Source organism: Myotis nattereri, assembly GCF_964212035.1.
Source record: "Myotis nattereri genome assembly, chromosome: 10".
In the NCBI taxonomy this organism is placed as follows: domain Eukaryota; kingdom Metazoa; phylum Chordata; class Mammalia; order Chiroptera; family Vespertilionidae; genus Myotis; species Myotis nattereri.
Genome location: NC_138085.1, coordinates 70,006,056 through 70,025,592, shown reverse-complemented (window position 1 = coordinate 70,025,592; position 19,537 = coordinate 70,006,056). Strand labels below are relative to the sequence as shown.

The 19,537-nt window shown below is 38.7% G+C and overlaps 1 protein-coding gene across 4 annotated transcripts in view; it reads left to right on the top strand.

Annotated features, from left to right (window-relative positions):
* LCLAT1 (lysocardiolipin acyltransferase 1) overlaps window positions 1-19,537 on the top strand; it is a 123,993-nt gene that overhangs the window by 30,082 nt on the left and 74,374 nt on the right. For all 4 annotated transcript variants that reach the window (XM_081101275.1, XM_081101276.1, XM_081101278.1 and 1 more), the window contains exon 2: window positions 13,417-13,585. In XM_081101275.1, the coding sequence (XP_080957401.1) occupies window positions 13,421-13,585 (165 nt within the window). In that variant the 5' untranslated portion in view covers window positions 13,417-13,420. The remainder of the gene's footprint in view (window positions 1-13,416; window positions 13,586-19,537) is intronic.

Below are 19,537 nucleotides of genomic sequence, written 5' to 3'. Positions count from 1 at the left end.
TGCTGGGTTATATAGTGCTCTGTATTTAACACTTGGAGGACTATAATAAGTAATTCAAACAAGGGAGGTAGACTTGAATAACAGGTAGGATGTATAATAGAATTATACTAACCAGTCTTTCTGAGATGGGTTTCATATAGTAGTGTTCCACTTAGTGTAGGTGTATGTGGTTTTAACTTTTACGTCTTATAAGGAAACTTTGTGCAATAACAGGAAATTGTTGAAATGTAGGGAGTGTGCTTGCCATTTACACAGAAAATAAATGGTGACTTTTCATTAAAAAATGCTCGCTGTTAATAATTCATATTGTTGGAAACAATTTGGAAAAAACAAAACCGAACAGAAATCCTGAGACCTTGGAAAAACTTCCTCTTAACTAACCAATGACTGTACAGTGTGTACCATGGAGAATAAATAATGTCAAGAGATCAGCCTCCTTAGATTGACTGAGTATTATTCCTCCAGGCCCAAGCCTTGCTTGCATCTTAATTCCTCTGAATGTTTTAGTTGATTGACTTAGCCATCTCTGATCCCTTTCTAATGGAAAGAACACTGCTGTATGTGTCCCGATGTTCTTTCACTGACAGTTAGAACATTTTTTTAATGGAGATGAGAGGGCTTAGCCTAACTATCACTGGCTGTGCCACTGTGAGCACGAGTCAGGTCCTTCAACTTTTCTGTTCTCCACTTTCTTCATTGGTGTAATGAGAGAATCATCTGTGAAACGAAAAGATGTTTAAAGTTCAGTGATCTTTTTAAAGAAATATTTTTTACTTTTCAGTTACAGTTGTTGTACAATATTATATTAGTTTCAGGTATACAACTTAGTGATTAGACCTTTATATAACTTACAGGGTAAACACCCCAATAAATCTAGTACTCATCTGACATCATACATAATTATTACAATACTAGAGGCCCGGTGCACGAATTCATGAACCAGTGGGGTCCCTCGGCCTGTCCTGCGGGACCAGGATGAAACCGGCTCTCTGATATCCCCTGAGGGGTTCCAGATTGCGAGAAGGCACAGGCTAGACCAAGGGACCCCACCGGTGCATGATTGGGGCTGGGGAGGGATGTGGGAGGTTGGCCAGCCGGAGAGGGACTGAGGGAGGGCTCCAGGGCGTGTCCGACCCATCTCGCTCAGTCCTGATTGGCCAGACCACAGCAGCAAGCTAACCCACCAGCGCCTGCCCCCTGGTGGTCAGTGCATATCATAGCAACTGGTCGACCAGTTGACTGTCTGCCCCCAGGTGGTCAGTGCACATCATAGTGAGCGGCTGAGTGGCCTTAGCATATCATTAGCATATTACGCTTTGATTGGCTGAATGGATGACCAGACACAGCATATTAGGCTTTTATTATATAGGACTAAAGGCCCAGTGCACAAAAATTTGTGCACTCGGTGTCCCTCAGCCTGGCCTGTGTCCTCTCGCAGTCTGGGACCCCTCGGGGGATGACCACCGACTGGCTTAGGCCCGCTCCCCAGGGGGATTGGGCCTAAGCTGGCAGTCAGACATCCCTCTGGCAGCCCAGGAGCCCTTGGGGGATGTCCACTTGCCAGTGGGTAACAGGCCTAAGCTGCAGTTGGACATCCTTAGCGCTGCTGAGGAGGCGGGAGAGGCTCCCACCACCACCGCTGTACTGGCAGCTGTCAGCCTGGCTTGTGGCTGAGCAGAGCTTCCCCTGTGGAAGTGCACTGACCACCAGGGGGCAGCTCCTGCATTGAGCATCTGCCCCCTGGTGGTCAGTGTGTGTCATAGTGACCAGTCATTCCCAGTCGTTCTGCTCTTAGGGTCAGTTTGCATATTACCCTTTTATTATATAGGATAGAGGTCTGGAGGCCTGGTTCATGGGTGGGGGCCAGCTGGTTTGTCCTGAAGGGTGTCCCGGATCAGGGTGGGGGTCCCGCTGGGGTGCCTGGCCAGCCTGGGTGAGGGGCTGAGGTCCGTTTTCAGGCTGGCCACACCTCCTTCAGGGAGGGGGGTCCTGCTGGGGTGCCTTGTCAGCCTGGGTGAGTGGCTGATGGCTGTTTGCAGGCTGGCCACAGCCCCTTCAGGGTGGGGGTCCCCACTGTGGTGCCTGGCCAGCCTGGGTGAGGGGCTGAGGGCCATTTTCAGGCTGGCCACACCCCCTTCAGGGTGGGGGCTCCTGCTGGGGTGCCTGGCCAGTCTGGGTGAGGGGCTGATGGCTTTTTGCAGGCTGGCCAAGCCCTCCAGTGGGGTCCCTCACCCCATGAGGGTGTGGCCATCCTGGGTGAGGGGCTGATGGCTGTTTGCAGGCTGGCCATGGCCCCCAGCCACCCAAGCTCCCAGTGGAGGCTGGCTGGAAGCAGGTATCTGGGATTTATTTATCTTCTATAATTGAAACTTTGTTGCCTTGAGCAGAGGCCACAGCCGGCCAGGGCAGATGGGAAGCTTGGCTTCCTCCATCGCCGGGGCAACCAAGCCTCCTGCTTGCCCCAGCTCCGTGGCTGCTGGCCGCCATCTTGGTTGGGTTAATTTGCATGTAGTCGCTCTGATTGGCTGGTGGGCATGGCTTGGGGCATAGTGGAGGTGCGGTCAATTTGCATGTTTCTCTTTTATTAGATTAGACTAGAGGCCCAGTGCATGATTAAATTGTGCGGAGATGGTCCCCTGCCTCTAGCCTCCTGTGATCAGGGCCATCTTCTGCCTATTCGCCAGCCCCCAGGCCAAACGCCACCTCCACCGCCAGGCTGTCAGGCCATTGGGATCACCAGCTCATCCCTGGCTGGTCCGGGGCTCAGGCCTGTGGGAAAGTGGGTGCTGGAGACTTCATCTCCATGCATGTGCGCTGGGTTGGCCACTGATGGAACACGCTGCCTGCTCCGACCACTCAAGCGGGTGCTGCTGCTGCCACTGCTGCTGCCACTACTGCTGGAGCTTGAGGAGCTGTTGGAGGCTGTGGGGCGCGCCCACGACCTACCCGCCCTGGTGTGAGTGGCCCGAGCAGGCAGTGTGTTCCATCAGCCATCGACCCAGCATACGCACATGGAGGTGAAGTTGCCAGCGTCCACTTTCCTGCAGGCCTGAGCCCCCGAGCAGCCGGGGATGAGCTAGTGATCCCAACAGCCTGACAGCCAGTCCCGTCTCCTGCCATCCACCCCAAGGACTCAGTGTGTCCATGCACCTAGGGCTGGTTCCTGCCTGAAACCTCACTGCCCTCAGGGGAAACAGCTGGGGGAGGGCACAGCTGTTGCCAAGACGACCCTGCAGGACTGACTTCCTTCTGGTTGATCGAGCCTGGTCGTGATGTTACACCCAGGGTTTTTATATAAATAGATTATTGACTATATTCCCTATGCTGTACTTTACACCCCCATGACTATTCTGTAACTATCAACTTGTCCTTAATCCCTTCACCTTTTTCACACATTCTCCCAAACCCCCTCCCATCTGACAACCAACAAAATGCTTTCTGTATTTATGAGTCGGTTTTTGTGATCTTAATTCTACTTCTAGACTTCTAAGATTTTACAAACTGATTGTCACACATACTGAGTTTCCATGAATTTGACATTTAATATATGCTCTCTTGTATTGCTTCCTTCTCTCCCTCCTTTTCAAATTTGTTCTTCTCTCTCCACCTAGATGATATGCCCTAGGAAGGTAAAGACTCTTACTATTATTCTTTGTAGTACCTGAAGATGGTTACTTTTGAATGGTGCAAATGTTATATGAGTGAGTGTGTGTGTGTGTGTGTGTGTGTGTGTGTGTGTGTGTGTGGTGTTTAGGCAATTACTTTATTTCTCTGTGATTATATTTTCTCTTCAATATATATGAGTTTTTAATGACTGTGGAATGACTCTAATTAGTAGTCATTTTTTGTTTAGATGAAATGATTGAAATAACTTGGTAAATTTAGACAGATATTTTAACTTTTCCCCTTTTCTCTTTTTAAAAGTATGCTTTTAACTAAAGTAGAAAACAGTATAGTCAGAAATGAACATTCCTGGGCTCTTACTTTACATATAGGAAGAGTTTCAATAAACTCCTCATTTGCTTTTTGACAGTCTATGTACCTGTATTACTTCGTTCTTTACTTATAAATTTTACTGGCTGTTTAGGGAAAACAAGACATGAGCTTAAACTTCAAGTTGACAGAGGTAAATGCTGTGAAGTAAATTGAATGATGTTTTTAAGTGACTGTTTTTAGGCCAAGGATCCTTGGGGGTCTGGTGTGTTTCAGTTTACCTAGGGTACTTTATCATTCATATTTCAGTTTACATTGTCAGTGGTTTTTAATTTGTAAAAATTTACTTTGAGTTCAAAGTATGGCAAAGAGTAATTTGGCCACAAGGTAGAGTTATTTCTTCTTCAACATTTAATCATTTTAACTTTGATTATGGGATCATGGAAAAATAGGCGTAACTGGCATTGCTGGTAAGCTGATAAAGTTCGGCTATGCTTAAACTGCTTTTCTTCCCCTCCTCCTTTTCTCCCCTTGTCCCTTCTTTCTTTTGTGCTATGTATCATATGAAAATGTTCTCTTTTTAAAACATTACAGAAAGATCTGTTTCCCCTTTGACCACCATCCTTAGTCACAGCTCTTCCATCTTCAAAAAAGTGGCCATAATACCATTGGTGTGAATCCTTCTCCGCAGACTTATGTGTATTTACATTTATCTATATAGTAAACCATATAGTATAAGGCAGTTTTTGGTAGGGGGGATGTGGTTCACCCCTTCCAAAATGATGTATTTTTAACCTAGCAATGTATCTTGTAGAGCTGTTCATGTTTGAAAATATAGCCTGACCGTATTCTTTCCAGCTGCTGCATAGTGTTTCATAACATTGAATGTACCACATTTTATTTAGCTGTTCATTTATGTTTCTGATTTTTTTTTGTTACAGTGCTGTAATGAAACTTCTTTATACTTGCAGTTGAGTATTTTTCTAGGGTAGATGCTGAGAAGGAATTCATGATGTTCAAATTATAATAGCTACTTATCAGTTTGCCCTCTAAAGTTTTACTGCTTCCAGCTGTGAAGGCAAAGACACTAACAAATGATTTTTAGAATATCAAAGACAAAATTGAGACGTATTTTGCCGGTCTGTGAAAAAAAATGGTGCTTTGTTGTTTTAATTTGAATTTTCTAAAAATAGTGAGGTTGAAGATTTCATAAGTTTGTCAACCATTTGTATTTTCTTCCTGTAAACTGCATATATCGAATTGTATTGCTCATTAAGTACCCAGTTTAAATTATTATATACATAACATTTTCCTGTATTTTTGAAATAGAACATACATGTAGAAAAGTGCATAAATCACAAGTATACAGCTTAGTGAATTTTCATAAAGTGAATACACCATGTGTAACCATAACCCAATTCAAACAAAGCATTACCAAAACCCTTGAAGCCCCTTGGTGGCCTTTTCAGTCACTACCCTGACCCACCCCTTCCTGGATAACCATTATCCTTACTTCTACCTTATAGTTGCTCTGCTTTGAACTGTAGATAAATAGAATCACACAGGACATACTCTCTTTTATGTGTTAACCTTTAAGTACATTTTAAGAATTGCATAACAGTTTAGAAAACTATGATTATTTACTAGTATACAGGTATTTCTTCTCTCATTATAAATTTCAAGAGCTTAGTGTCATTTTTATATAATCCTTGATGTCCTTATACAGTTCTAAGAAATCTCAGAGTGGACTCCCTCCCCCTCAACCCTGGGAGTTAGCCATCTTGTTTACTGAAAATCCCCTGCTTTATTTTGGGTAGATTTGAGGTTTGACTCCATTTTGCTCTTTAACTGACCCATGTGTTTTATCAAAATAGAAGTAAACTGTGGTTTTATTTTATCTAAGTTCTCTCTAAGGAGAATGCCTGCTTACCTTGTACCTTCTTTTTGTATGGGGGAAGGTGGTATTCTTGTACGGCTCTAGGAAATATGAAACGATCTAGTTCAGTGGTTCTCAACCTTTTTGCCCTTTAAATACAGTTCCTCATGTTGTGACCCAACCATAAAATTATTTTCGTTGCTACTTCATAACTGTAATGTTGCTACTGTTATGAATCGTAATGTAAATATCTGATATGTAGGATGGTCTTAGGCGACCCCTTTGAAATGGTCGTTCGACCACCAAAGGGTCGCGACCCACAGGTTGAGAACCGCTGATCTAGTTGGTCCCTTGTTACTGTTTGGGTCCTTTTCCCAAAAAGGTAAAGGTGTCAGAGCAAACTTTATTCATTATCATTTCAGTTTCCCTTGCCTGCCTTATGAATTCTTAATTGATCCAGAAAGATGTTTTAAGTTCTGTTTGGCTTACTTTTTTAAAATTTCTTTTTGTGTTTTGCTTATTAAGGAGTACCCTTTTGTCTTCAGAATATCTTGAATATAAATGCTAAAATAAAAGTTTTAGTGATTTTCTGACATTATACTTTAGCATAGACTTTTATAAAATATTTAGCAAAGTGAGTAAAGATGGATAAAGTCACTAATGGTGACATTCTTTCAAACTTATTTATTTATTTATTTTTATTTATTTATTTATTTTTTTAAAATATATTTTATTGATTTTTCCCAGAGAGGAAGGGAGAGGGATAGAGAGCCAGAAACATCGATGAGAGAGAAACATCCATCAGCTGCCTCCTGCACACCCCCTACTGGGGATGCGCCCACAACCAAGGTACATGCCCTTGACTGGAATCGAACCTGGGATCCCTCAGTCCGCAGGCTCCACTGAGCCAAACCGGTCAGGGCTCAAATTTATTTTTAATTAATGATCTGTTTCCTAAGAATTTCAAGTGATTTACAATAAGATGTGATAATGCAAATAATAATAAGAATACAAATAAAAGATTGTAAGAGGAGAAGGAGATAATAATGACATAATCTTTGCTTCTGGAATTGAATGTTAAATTTAGCTATGAGCCTGTCTTTTGAGACTTAAAAGGAAAACAAATTCAGTTCTCATTGGGGAATAAAGCATACCGTTTTATCAGGCGAGACAGATGTGTTTATGTTATTAAATTCTGAAAAATGCAGAAATGTTCATCAGAATCAGGTCATGCAAATTAACATGCATTTGGGGATTTAAAAATGTATTGGATTTGAAAGAAATTAATTAGCTCATAAATATTTCACTTATATTCATCTAGTTTACAAGAATAGTACACAAAGAGCATTTGACTTAATTAATGAACACAGTTAAATTCTTTTACATTGTGGAATAATCTCAATCAAGCTGTGATTATTTTAGTTATATGTTCAAACATTTTCATTTTCATTGCTTAGTGATCATTTTGCAGTAATCTATATATATAAAAACCTAAGTGACCCACCGGTAGCTATGACATGCAGTGACCACCAGGGGGCAGATGCTCAAAGCAGGAGCTGCTGAGCTGCACTGATTTAGCAGCTGTGGTTCTTGGGTGACGCACCCGGAACCAGAGAGGAGGGAGCTCGATTCCAGGTTGCATCACCTGAGAAGCACCCTCTCACAATTCAGGACCCCTCGGGGGATATCAGAGAGCCGGTTTCAGCCCGATCCCCACAGGACAGACCGAGAGACTCCACTGGTGCACAAATCCGTGCACCGGGCCTCTAGTTATTACATATGCATATATGCAATAATTCACATTCGATTTTACACTTTTATTATATGTATTTGATTTTGGCATCTGAATCAATACCACCATGTTGCTTATTTATTTTGGAGTAGCACTGGGAAACTCATAAACTTGTCTCATATATTTGTCTCAGCTGATTCCCAAGGATTGTTTTTTTCTGATAGTATTTAATTTGGGATTAAAACAAAGGTAATTTTGATAAATACCACATGATCTCACTCATTTGTGGAATGTAGAGAACAGCATAGACTGATGAACAGGGACAGATCCAAAGACAGAGAAACAGCGATCAGACTCTCAGTCCCCAGAGGGAAAGTAGGGGAGGGTGAGGGTAAGGGGAAGAGATCAACCAAAGGACTTGTATGCATGCATATAAGCCAAACCAATGGACATGGACAACAGGGGGATGAGAGCATGAGTCGGGGGGAAGCTTGGGAGTTAACGGGGGGATGAGGACACATTTGTTATACCTTAACCCAGGGGTGGGCAAACTTTTTGACTCGAGGGCCACAATGGGTTCTTAAACTGGACCGGAGGGCCGGAACAAAAGCATGGATGGAGTGTTTGTGTGAACTAATATAAATTCAAAGTAAACATCATTACATAAAAGGGTATGGTCTTTTTTTTTTTTAGTTTTATTCATTTCAAACGGGCTGGATCCGGCCCGCGGGCCGTAGTTTGCCCACGGCTGCCTTAACCAATAAAGAAATTAAAAAAAATTTTTTTTTAAATATATCTTTATTGATTTCAGAGAAGAAGGGAGAGGGAGAAAGAGATAGAAACATCAATGATGAGAGAGAATCATTGATCGGCTGCCTCCTGCTCGCCCCCTACCGGGGATCGAGCCCGCAACCCAGGCATGTGCCCTTGACCGGAATCGAACCCGGGACCCTTCAGTCCCCAGGCCAATGCTCTACCCACTGAGCCAAACCAACTAGGGCTTAAAATTTTTATAATTAAAACATTTTAAATTATAAAGTAACACATGTTTATTCTCTATAAAAATTAGGCTAATATAATAATAGTACATAAATAAAAGTTCTGTTCCTTTTCTGTTCCTACTATAGACTGGAGAGAAGCTGCCTGTCTTTTTTTTTAATCTTTGTTGTTGAAAGTAATACATATGTCCCCTTTTTTCCCCATTGACCTCTCTCACCCTGGCCCCCCTATTGTCTGTGTCCATTGGTTATGCTTATATGCATACAAGTTCTTTGGTTGATCTCTTACACCGCCCACCCTCCCCTGCCTTCTCTTTTGAGGTTTGACAATTTGTCCGATGCCTCTATGTGTCTAGGTCTATTTTTATTTATCAGTTTATGTTGTTCATTAGATTGAACATATGAGTGAGATCATGTGATACTTACCTTTCTCTGGCTGGCTTATTTTGCTTAGCATATCAGCACTGCTCTCCAGGTCCATCCATGACATTATAGAGGTACATCTATAATGTCTTTTAATGCAAAGAGGCCTGAGCCTCAGGAAGCGAAGCTGAGGGTGGTAGGAACACAGACAATTCTGGGCCCTGTGTGAACAAACTGTTAAGCACTTACAGTCTTATTCTACTTGTACTTTGAACCATTTTGTACATAGGTGATTAATCTGTAAGCATTGGTAGAGATTTGGCAATATATGTGTTATCCAAGTAAACTAGATTCTGTGTTAAGAGATTTGACCTGTTTTGTTGTTTGTCTGACATTTTTTAAAGCACTATGACATTTGAAATTGTATTTGTTTCTTGTTGTATTCTTTTAAAATATTCAGAGGTTTTGATCACTGGAATATCTTTTTTTAACATATACATTTCAGGTCATTATCATTTTCATAGTTTAATAATATTTCCAATAGCTTTATTATCCTGAGGTAAACCATATATTTTCTTTAATATATTTTAGGTTGTAAAATCAAATGTTCCATTATTTTAGACTATGTTTCCAACAGTTTAGTTTAAAATATCAGTATTATGTTCTTCTGGTTATGAGGACCCATGAAAGTACAGCTGTCCCTCAGTACCTATGGGTATTAGTTCTCTGGACCCCTGCGGATATAAAAATCTGAGGATCTCAAGTCCCTTAAATAAAATAGCTCAGCATTTGCATATAAGCTGTGCACATTCTCCCATATATTTTAAATGTTTCCTAGATTACTTAAAATACCAAATGCAATGTAAATGCTATGTAAATAGTTGTTACACTGAATTGTTAAGGGAATAATGGCAAGAAATAAAATCTGTACATTTTTGTACAGATACGACCATCATAGGCTTAACTACATTGTACACTTTAGAAATAGAGCAGCATTATTCCATCACCCCTGAATATTTTCTATCTGCAATTGAATTCACAGATATAGAACCCATAGATATGGCGGGCTGACTATAATCCTTTGGCAAATAGTTTAGGAAAGGGAGTGAGGAGTCTGACTTCTGTTTAACCTTTCAGCTCAGAACAAGCCAGCTTAAGAGTAATTGACTAAACATATTACTTTGAGATTCTAATGTAAATAATTAACATTTCTAGATTAGAAAACTTCAGTACACTGTATAACTGTCATCATTTTTAGGCATAGTCACTCTTAGGAAGCTGTTCTGCAGTTCTTAGTTCATTAAGTCTGTTTGTTCTAGTAGAATATAAAAAACTTGGGAATATTTTAAGATTTTGTGTTGGATAATATCCTGGAAAAGAAAATATATAGGTTTTTGTTAATACTGATAAACAATTAAAAAACGAAGGCTTTATAAACTAAACAGCTTTATTTTTGGAGGTTAGACATTTACTCTTTTGAGAGTATCAATTTCGAACATACTGAAAACTTGTTAGACCAGTAGGGTAAGAGGGTCACCTCTATGGTATTCAAGCTCTTATATCCTTTATCAGAGCCTATTCTGTAGCCCAAGCATGTCAAACTCTCGGCCTGCGGGCCGCATGCGGCTCACAATGAATATTTTTGCGGCCCAGCTAATATAATGGTGTGTAAGAAATATTTTAATAAAAATTTCGTGACTTAATTTTTACATTATCCTGTTATACATACTAGCTATATTGGTTAATAATGCGGATTTTTTTCAGTAGATGGTGTTACCTATATGTTGACATATATGCGATTTGATATGTATGCTATTTTTTTGTATTGACAATAAGCTTCAAAACTTCATATGTCAAATTTGCTGAAGGTGTTAATATCATAGATATTTTTATGCTTAAAAATGTTGAATTTTGTGCCCAAAAAAGAGCATTTGCGGGAAGTTTTAATTCATTACTTTATTTTGAAGAAAAGTGCTGCTGAATACTTCGGGAAGCTTATGGTGAACATGCTCCATCTCAAGATACTTGTGAACGCTGGTTTAAACACTTTAAAAATGATGATTTCGATGTGGAAGACAAAGAATGTCCAGGTCAACCAAAAAAGTTTAAAGACTAACAGTTACAAGCTTTATTGGATGAAAATGCATGTCAAACTCAAAAACAACTTGCAGAACAATTAAACGTTGCTCAGCAAACAATTTCCGATCATTTACAAGCAATGCGAAAGATTTTCAAGGAAGGAAGTGGGTGCCACATCAACTGAATGAAAGACAAATGGAAAATCGAAAAGTCATCAGTAAAATGTTGCTTCAAAGGCACGAAAGAAAGTCTTTTTTGCATCGAATTGTGACTGACGATGAAAAGTGGATTTATTTTGAGAATCCCAAATGCACAAAATCATGGGTTGATCCAGGTCAACCATCAACATTGACTGCAAGGCCAGATCACTTTGGAAAGAAGACAATGCTCTGCGTTTGGTGGGATCAGGAAGGTGTGGTGTATTATGAGTTTCTAAAACCAGGTGAAACCCTTAATACTGATTGCTACCGACAACAAATAATGAATTTGAACCACACCTTGATTGTGCCAGAAGACATGGCAAAGTAATTTTGCTTCATGGTGATGCAGTATCACACACTTCAAAACCAGTTAAAGACACATTAAAAGATTTTGCCTGGGAAATATTAACCCACCCGCCGTATTCACCAGACCTTGCTCCTTCAGATTACCACTTGTTCCGATTAATGGCACACGCACTTTCTGAGCAGCACTTCAAAACGTATGGAGAAGTGGAAAATTGGGTCTTTGAATGGTTTACCTCAAAACAAGAAAAGTTCTATTGGGACAGTATCCACAAATTACCTGAAAGATGGGGGAAATGTGTAGCTAGTGATGCACATTACTTTGAATAAAGCACTTTTGATGTTTCTCTTGAAATTATCGTGTTTTCTTTGATTACAAGATCCGCATTATTAACCAGTACACCTAGTAACTAGAGGCCCGGTGCACGAAATTCGTGCAGGGGAGGAGTCTCTCAGTCCAGCCTGCTGCAATCCAGGATGCTGTATGCACCAGTGACCATACTTTTCACACCGGTGAAAGGCATCTTGCTGTTGTATGGGCTACATTTTTTTCCCCTGATTATAAAAAGTAGTACATAACATGATCCTTCTGAGGCAGTAGTACCATTTTCTCCATCTTATGGGTGGAAAAACTGAAGCAGAGAGAAGTTAAGTAATTGGCTTTGTCACACAGTTGTAAGTGTCAGAATCAGGGCTGACCACAAAATGTGCAAGCCAGAGTCCATGCATGCCATCGCTGCATCATCCTGTTTTTTTTCAGTGTTAGAGTAGCCTTGCCAGGTTTTAATTTTTATTTTTTTATTTTTATTTTTTTTAATATATTTTATTGACTTTATACAGAGAGGAAGGGAGAGAGATAGAGAGCTAGAAACATCGATGAGAGAGAAACATCGATCAGCTGCCTCCTGCACATCTCCCACTGGGGATATGCCAGCAACCCAGGTACATGCCCTTGACCGGAATCGAACCTGGAACCTTTCAGTCCGCAGGCCGACGCTCTATCCACTGAGCCAAACCGGTTTCGGCAGGTTTTAATTTTTAAATCTAAGGGATTATTCCTAAAATATAGGGTAGGGTCCCTAGGCCTGGCCAGCGATCAGGGTGGCTCTTTGGGGCGACCGGCAGGTGGAGCAATTGGGGGAGCCCCCCCCCCCCACTGGCACCCACCTTGGCTGGCGACCTGGCACCACCCGCTGGCTGGCCCCGCTCCCCGATCGCCACTACGGGTCGCCTCCCTCTTCGGGGGTTGGGGGGCAGACACTCAGTGCGCATCATAGCAACTGGTCATTCTGCTGGTTGTTCCATTGATTAGCATATTAGGGTTTTATTATATAGGATTATTAATGAACTACAACATTTGCTAATGACTAATTACTATAATCATGCTGCATTCACTTCCCTTAGGCGCCTTACATGCAGACACACCATTTCTCTCCACTAATACTAGCAGTGAATATTTTAGCAGCCGATTGCCACGTCATTAGTCTTGGACTGACTTCTTTGGTGTGTGCAACAGGAAATATTTTGCTTTTAGAGAACAAGAAAAATAGGTTTATTTGCTTATTAATTTGTGCATTGTTCAGTGTCTGGTAAGTTCATGTTCAAGAAAAAATAATTTTTTATTAAAATGTTAATTTAAAAATATTAATTTTTATTAAAGTGTTCTATTTTATGTGAACAATTATTCATTTCAGCCCTTTGTATTCAGCATGTTTCTATTGAAATAAACCTATGTTTCTATGAAAATTGAAGCTTTTGTTTTTTTGTGGCCCACATAAACTTAAACCTTGTTTATTTGGCCTGTGTAGGCCTTTGAGTTTGGCATGCTTGCTGTAGCCCTCTAATTAAAGATTATTATATCAGCATTCTGAAATTGAATTTGAACAGTTACATATATTAACGAAATGTACCTTTCCTTTTTACATCTTTCAGAATCATGGTGTCATGGAAAGGGATTTACTTCATACTCACTCTATTTTGGGGAAGCTTTTTTGGAAGCATTTTCATGCTGGGTCCCTTTTTACCTTTGATGCTTGTAAACCCATCCTGGTATCGCTGGATCAGCAACCGCCTTGTGGCAACCTGGCTCACACTTCCAGTGGTAAGTTACACAGCAGAGAAGGAGACATCAAAGTGGCCCAACCTATAGATTTTTATTTTGTTAGTCAGATTTAGTCAAATGTTAGATTTAAGTCTTTCCTGTTATATAAGAGGTGCATTAGAATTTAAAGGAAATACAAAAACTAGAGAGAAAAATAATTGTCCTTGGAAGTAAAACATCTAATTGAGACATTTTAATTTCAAAATTTTCTTCATTGAGATATGCTTTAAATATAGCAAAATATACAGATCTAAAGATACAGATTGAAGAATATTTGCATCATCAATTTTGCATCACCAATTTTGCATTTCTATTTACTTTACAAAACAAAAATTAAGATTTAGATAAATATTTTTTAAACTCCTGATATTGATGTCATTGCTTTAATTCTTCCCAATAACCACAGAATTTAGGGATAAAGTGGTTTCCTATCTGTGGACTAGGTCAACAACATCTGTAAGGTGAAAGTACATACAAAACGTGTAGTGGATTCCTGGAACTGCCAGGTATCTCTGCAAGGTCAGTGAATGCTGTTGTGAGCATATTCCTTCTGATCCTGAGCTGGGGACTCCCAGGAGGATTCCAGTCCAGACTCCTCTCTTGTCTGGGACTGCAGAGGCTTCAGCCTTCTCTGAAAATTGACATGTATGCAGTTGTCCTTACCTTGAATAGGCTGTTTATCCTTTGTGAGTGTTATGTTCTTTCTTTTTCCTGAGCAACACCTAGAACTTACTCTTACTGGTTTACTTACTTGTTATGGTGGGTGTTATACTCAAACAGGAGAACTAGAAAGGAATCCTCTTCCTTCATTTGTTGAAGGGTCTTCTTTTCCTGCTTTTTTAAAATTGAGTTGTGTATATCTCCTCAAGCAGATGCCATTGTTATGTTAAGAGAGAGGAGAGTATCGTGCTGATGGTATGGACCTCTCAGGTAGAGATTGATTGGGAAATATTTCCAGATGCCTTGGTGGTATACCTACCTTGATGGAGTAGATATTTCTTAAAAGTTTTCTGTAAATTTAATTTTAATAAATCATTTACAGTGTACCCTTCTTTTCATATTTAAAAGGGAATCCTCTGATGGATAATGTTTGAAATTAATTTGTTCCTTGTTTACAAGATTAATTTGTTTTAAATTATAGATATTTGTCTTATGAAATGTGATACTGTTTAACTAGAAGTAGCCCTCTGCCTCTTTCTGTCCTTCTGTCCTCTTATCTCCTGTATTTGCACTTAAAGCTGTCTGTTCTACAGGCATAGGGAAAGGGACAGCATACTGGTAGGTAATAAACAATTGTGGTGTGGTTGCATATTTAATTCCGTTATAAGGAGAAGAATGAAGAGATTTTGTTGAAAGGAAAAGTCAAAGTAAAAATTCCAGGATAAGGAAGATCAGAGCTGCTGACCACTTTTGAGGCAGCTACTGTATTTAGGAGGATGGCTTCATTTCAGGTGCCACCATTGTCCCCATTTTATAGCTCACAGTGGAGAGGAAAGTTGGCAAGAAATGGTCATAGAAAGCCTTCTCTTTTGGTAGAGCAGCAAAGGACATAGGTTGCTGAAATGCCTGAAACAAGGTACGTATTAAAATATTTTTTGGATGAGTAGACAAACATAAAGAAGTTGCAAGGTCAGACTGCCCAAACTTTGATATCAGAATAGGCTGGCTTCATAAAACATTCAACATTCTCTCCTCTAGTTTTGAAAGAAAATTATATTCATATAATTTTTTAAATTATGGTTTAAAAATTACCTAATGCAACATTAGTGTATTACAGTCCACTTAAAGTTAATATTTATTGCATCTTATAAAATGTAAGAACCTTGTAATAGTGTAATGCATTTATTCTTACATCCTTTGTACTGCATTATCATATATTACATCAAGCATGTCAAACTCTCGGCCCATGAGTTTGCAGCCCACAATGAATATTTTTGCGGCCCATCCAATATAATGGTAGGTAAGAAACGTTTTAATAAAAATTTCGTGACTTAATTTTTACAATATCCTGTTATACATGATTATTAATAATGAACTACAACGTTCGCTAATGACTGATTACTATAATCATGTTGCATTCATTTCCCTTACACGCCTTACACACATGTGCACCATTTCTCTCCAGTAATACTAGCAGCGAATATTTTAGCACCTGATTGCCACGTCATTAGTCTTGGACTGACTTGTTTGGTGTGCGTAACAGGAAATATTTCGCTTTTGGAGAACAAGAAAAATAGGTTTATTTGTGTTACGCTTATTAATTTGTGCTGTTATTCAGTGTCTGGTAAGTTAATGTTTGAGAAAAAATATTAATTTTTGTTAAAATGTTTTATTATTTTATGTGAACGATTACTCATATATTTCAGCCCTTTGTATTCAGCATGTCTCTATCGAAATATACCTACGTTTCTGTGAAAATTGAAGCTTTTTTTGCAGCCCACATAAACTTAAACCTTGTTTATTTGGCCTTTGAGTTTGACATGTTTGCATTACATCTACTTACATAATTAACTCCATAATGCAATGTTACAATTTTTTGCTTTAAATAGTCATGTCTTTTAAAGAAACTAGAAGAAAAAATACAGTCTTTATTTAAATATTTTTCATATCTAGTGTTCTTTATTCTTTATGTATATTACAGTTTCCATCTAGTGCCTTTTCCCTCCAGCTTAAAGAACTTCCTTTAGCTTTTCTTGTAGTGAGGGCTCCTGTAGCTGAATTGTTTTAATTTAATTGAAATTTTCGTTATTTTGCCTTCACTTTTGAAGCATAGTGTTGCTGGCTATAAAATTTTTCTTTTCATACTTTAAAGTTCTACTGTCTTATGGGTCATTTATCTCTGATTGCTTTTAAGATTTCTCTTTGTTTTTATTTAGCAGTTTGATCATGATACATATATCTAAATGTATTTTTCTTTATGTGTAGTTTATTGTGTTTATTGGGCTTCTTAGATCTGCATGTTAGTTTTTTTCCAAATTGGCCCATTAATTCATCTAGCTTTTTCTGCTCAATTCTGTCCTTCTGGGACTACAGTTTATATATATATATATATATATATATATATATATTAGATTTCTTGTAGTGTCACACAGGATAGCCAAGGTCACTAACCCTTTCTCCTGCTGTTTTCCTTACATAGTGGATTTCTGTATAAAATAGTGTGCTTTAAAATCCTAGAATTTATTGTTTCTTGTTGGTTTCATTACTTTCTTGAAGTTCTTCATCTGTTTATTTATTATGTGACCATATTTTTCTTTAAGTCAACTGGGTGGTAAGTCTACTACCATTTACTTTGTCTGGGCTGGAAGCAGTGGTCATCCTTTTTTTTTTTCTTTCCTGTAGAAAATACTTTGCATTGAATATTTGTATGGATCCTTCTTACTCTTTTAGGCAAATTTATTTTTCTTTTCTTAATAGAAGGATTTTTGTTTATTTTTTAGAGAGAGAGGGAGGGAATCATCGATCGGTTGCCTTCCATATGCACCTTGACAGGATCGAATCTACAATCTGGGTATGTGCCCTGACTAGGAATTGAACCCGTGACCCTTTGGTGCACAGGACAACACTCCAACTAACTGAGCCACACTGGCCAGGGAATTAGAAGGATGTTTTGTTGTAATTTTTGTTTATTGCAAGTAGTCAGCAGGATCCCTGAAGATTCATCCAACAACTATTAAGTATCCACCATGTACCAAACATTTTGCTAGGATGTAATGACAAGCAGGACAGATATGACCTCTGTCCTTGTGGAGGTAATAGTCCTTATACCTAAAATTTTTCAAACTGTACATTTACACAGCCACCTTCTTTTCTGGCTTTCATTTGGCTGAAAGACTACTTCCCTTGTTAGAGGTCAGAAGTTGACTTTTCAGGCCGTGAATTCTTAGAGTTGGATTTTTAAATCAGCTTTAAAAATACGAAGTCCAATATTTCATTATAGCCCTCATACATACCATTTAATATAAAATATCCATCTTCTGGTATTGCGTAGCCACTATCACTCGCTTATTTACAAAGTGACTATTTCTCCATAAAATATTTATGTCAAATAAAATAAGCATATTTTCAGTTCACATAAAATTATCACGAGTAGATTTTTCTAAAAAGTCGTCTACAAACTGTCCAGATATTAAATAATCCCATTTGTAGTCATTAATAAAACCAGAGAAATTTCATTTTGAAAATGTTTAACTTTTCTCAGGTTTTATCATCTGTAAAATAAGGAAGTTAGAGTAGATAATGTCTGATATCCATTCCAGAGTCAGCATTGTATATAGAATTCTAAAAAAAACATTTAGAGGTAAATAATTTTTTTAGTAATAGTCATAATTTGCTCCTACACTTCATTTTCTTTAATGTCATCAGTTTTCCACAGTATATAATCTTTTGGTTGTGAATATCATGATTTTGGCAGAACCTCTGTACCAAAACCTTCAGACTCTTGAGAATTTTCTTACTATCTTGGTAGAAATCATTGTAATTGTAATGATTTACAGTGTCATTCAGATTTCCTTGGAAAGCCATTATAAGCAGAGTGCTTATTGGTACACACATTTGGTTTCAGGATTGGCCTTACAACTTTCTAGTCATTTAAACTTGGCTAAGCTCCTTAGCCTCTCTAAATTTCTCTTTCTTCTTCTGTAAAAAAGGAGGTTCTAATTCTATCTACATGTCTCAGAGAGTTATTGCGACAACTAAATGAGCTAATAATACAGGCTTTGTAAATTATGTAGCAAATGTTTGCTCCTATATTCAGGCTAAATTACTGTCAAAGGAAATTCAAAATACAGTGGCTTGAATAAGGTAGAACTTTATTTATCCTCAGGTCCAGGTTGACAGGGTAGCTCTGCTCCCTAATGTCATTTAAGGGCTGAAGATTCCTTCTACCCAGCCTGGCATAATATCCTCCTCTTTATGGTCAAGTCTGGTCACTGCCATTTTTTTGTCCCACTCTATAGTCAGTGGGGATGGGAGGAAGTCCAGAGCATGTTTCATTTAGATCAGTGAATTACAAGGTGCACATATCTCTCTTGCTCACCCATTGGTGAGAACAGGTAAAAGATGTAATAGAATCTGGGAAAAGTAGTCTTTTTTTTTCTTTCTGAGCAGTCATGCACATAATTAAAATACATTGTTCTGGAAAAAATGCTGGATTTTACTGGACAAATTCTGTCATAGCTGCTGCTAACTACTACCAGTACCATTGTTATTACCACAGAATTACATTAAACAACTTCAATTACATATACTAGGATGGGTGAAGGAAAAGTGGAGAGAGAATAATTTAAATATAAGATTCCTCCAGAACCTCCACTTCATGTGAGATGAAATGGAAAATGTGAGTGGTCCTGTGCTGAGTATGATTCACGTGTTTAAAACAAGTAAACTAATCACTTCATCTGGTGGTCAGCAAACTAATCTAGTTCAATATTCAAAGGTGCTGGTCATTTGTGAGGCACCTTCCTATGAGATTTTCAAATGTAATTTCATCTCTTCCTTACTTTTGCCTTATTACCTGATTCGAGAACTTAACATATAGGCACGAGTCAACTACCACCATAGTATTATATTGGTATGTATTTGAAAAACTTCTATTACTCAGATGTTTAACTCAGTGCCTTGCTCACTGGTAATAGCCTATCAGGCGGAGAATCTTCCAGTTAAGAAATTTATTGACATCAGGTAGGTTACAGAAAACTGATGTTATAGTTTTGAGATAGTATTCATCTCTGTTCAAAGAAATGGAGAAAAACTGTCAAGGTGTCTTTTATGACTGTTCATTTCATATTTTTATAAGGTACTAAAGGAGTTTTTGTTTTGAAGCAAATAGGTCATTTTTTTATCTAGGAGAAATTTAGTAATTTCCCACCATAGTAGGTATACTTTATTTTAAGCAATCCCAAACAGTTAAAAATAAGTTTTTACTAAAAATAAATTAGGATAAATGCACTT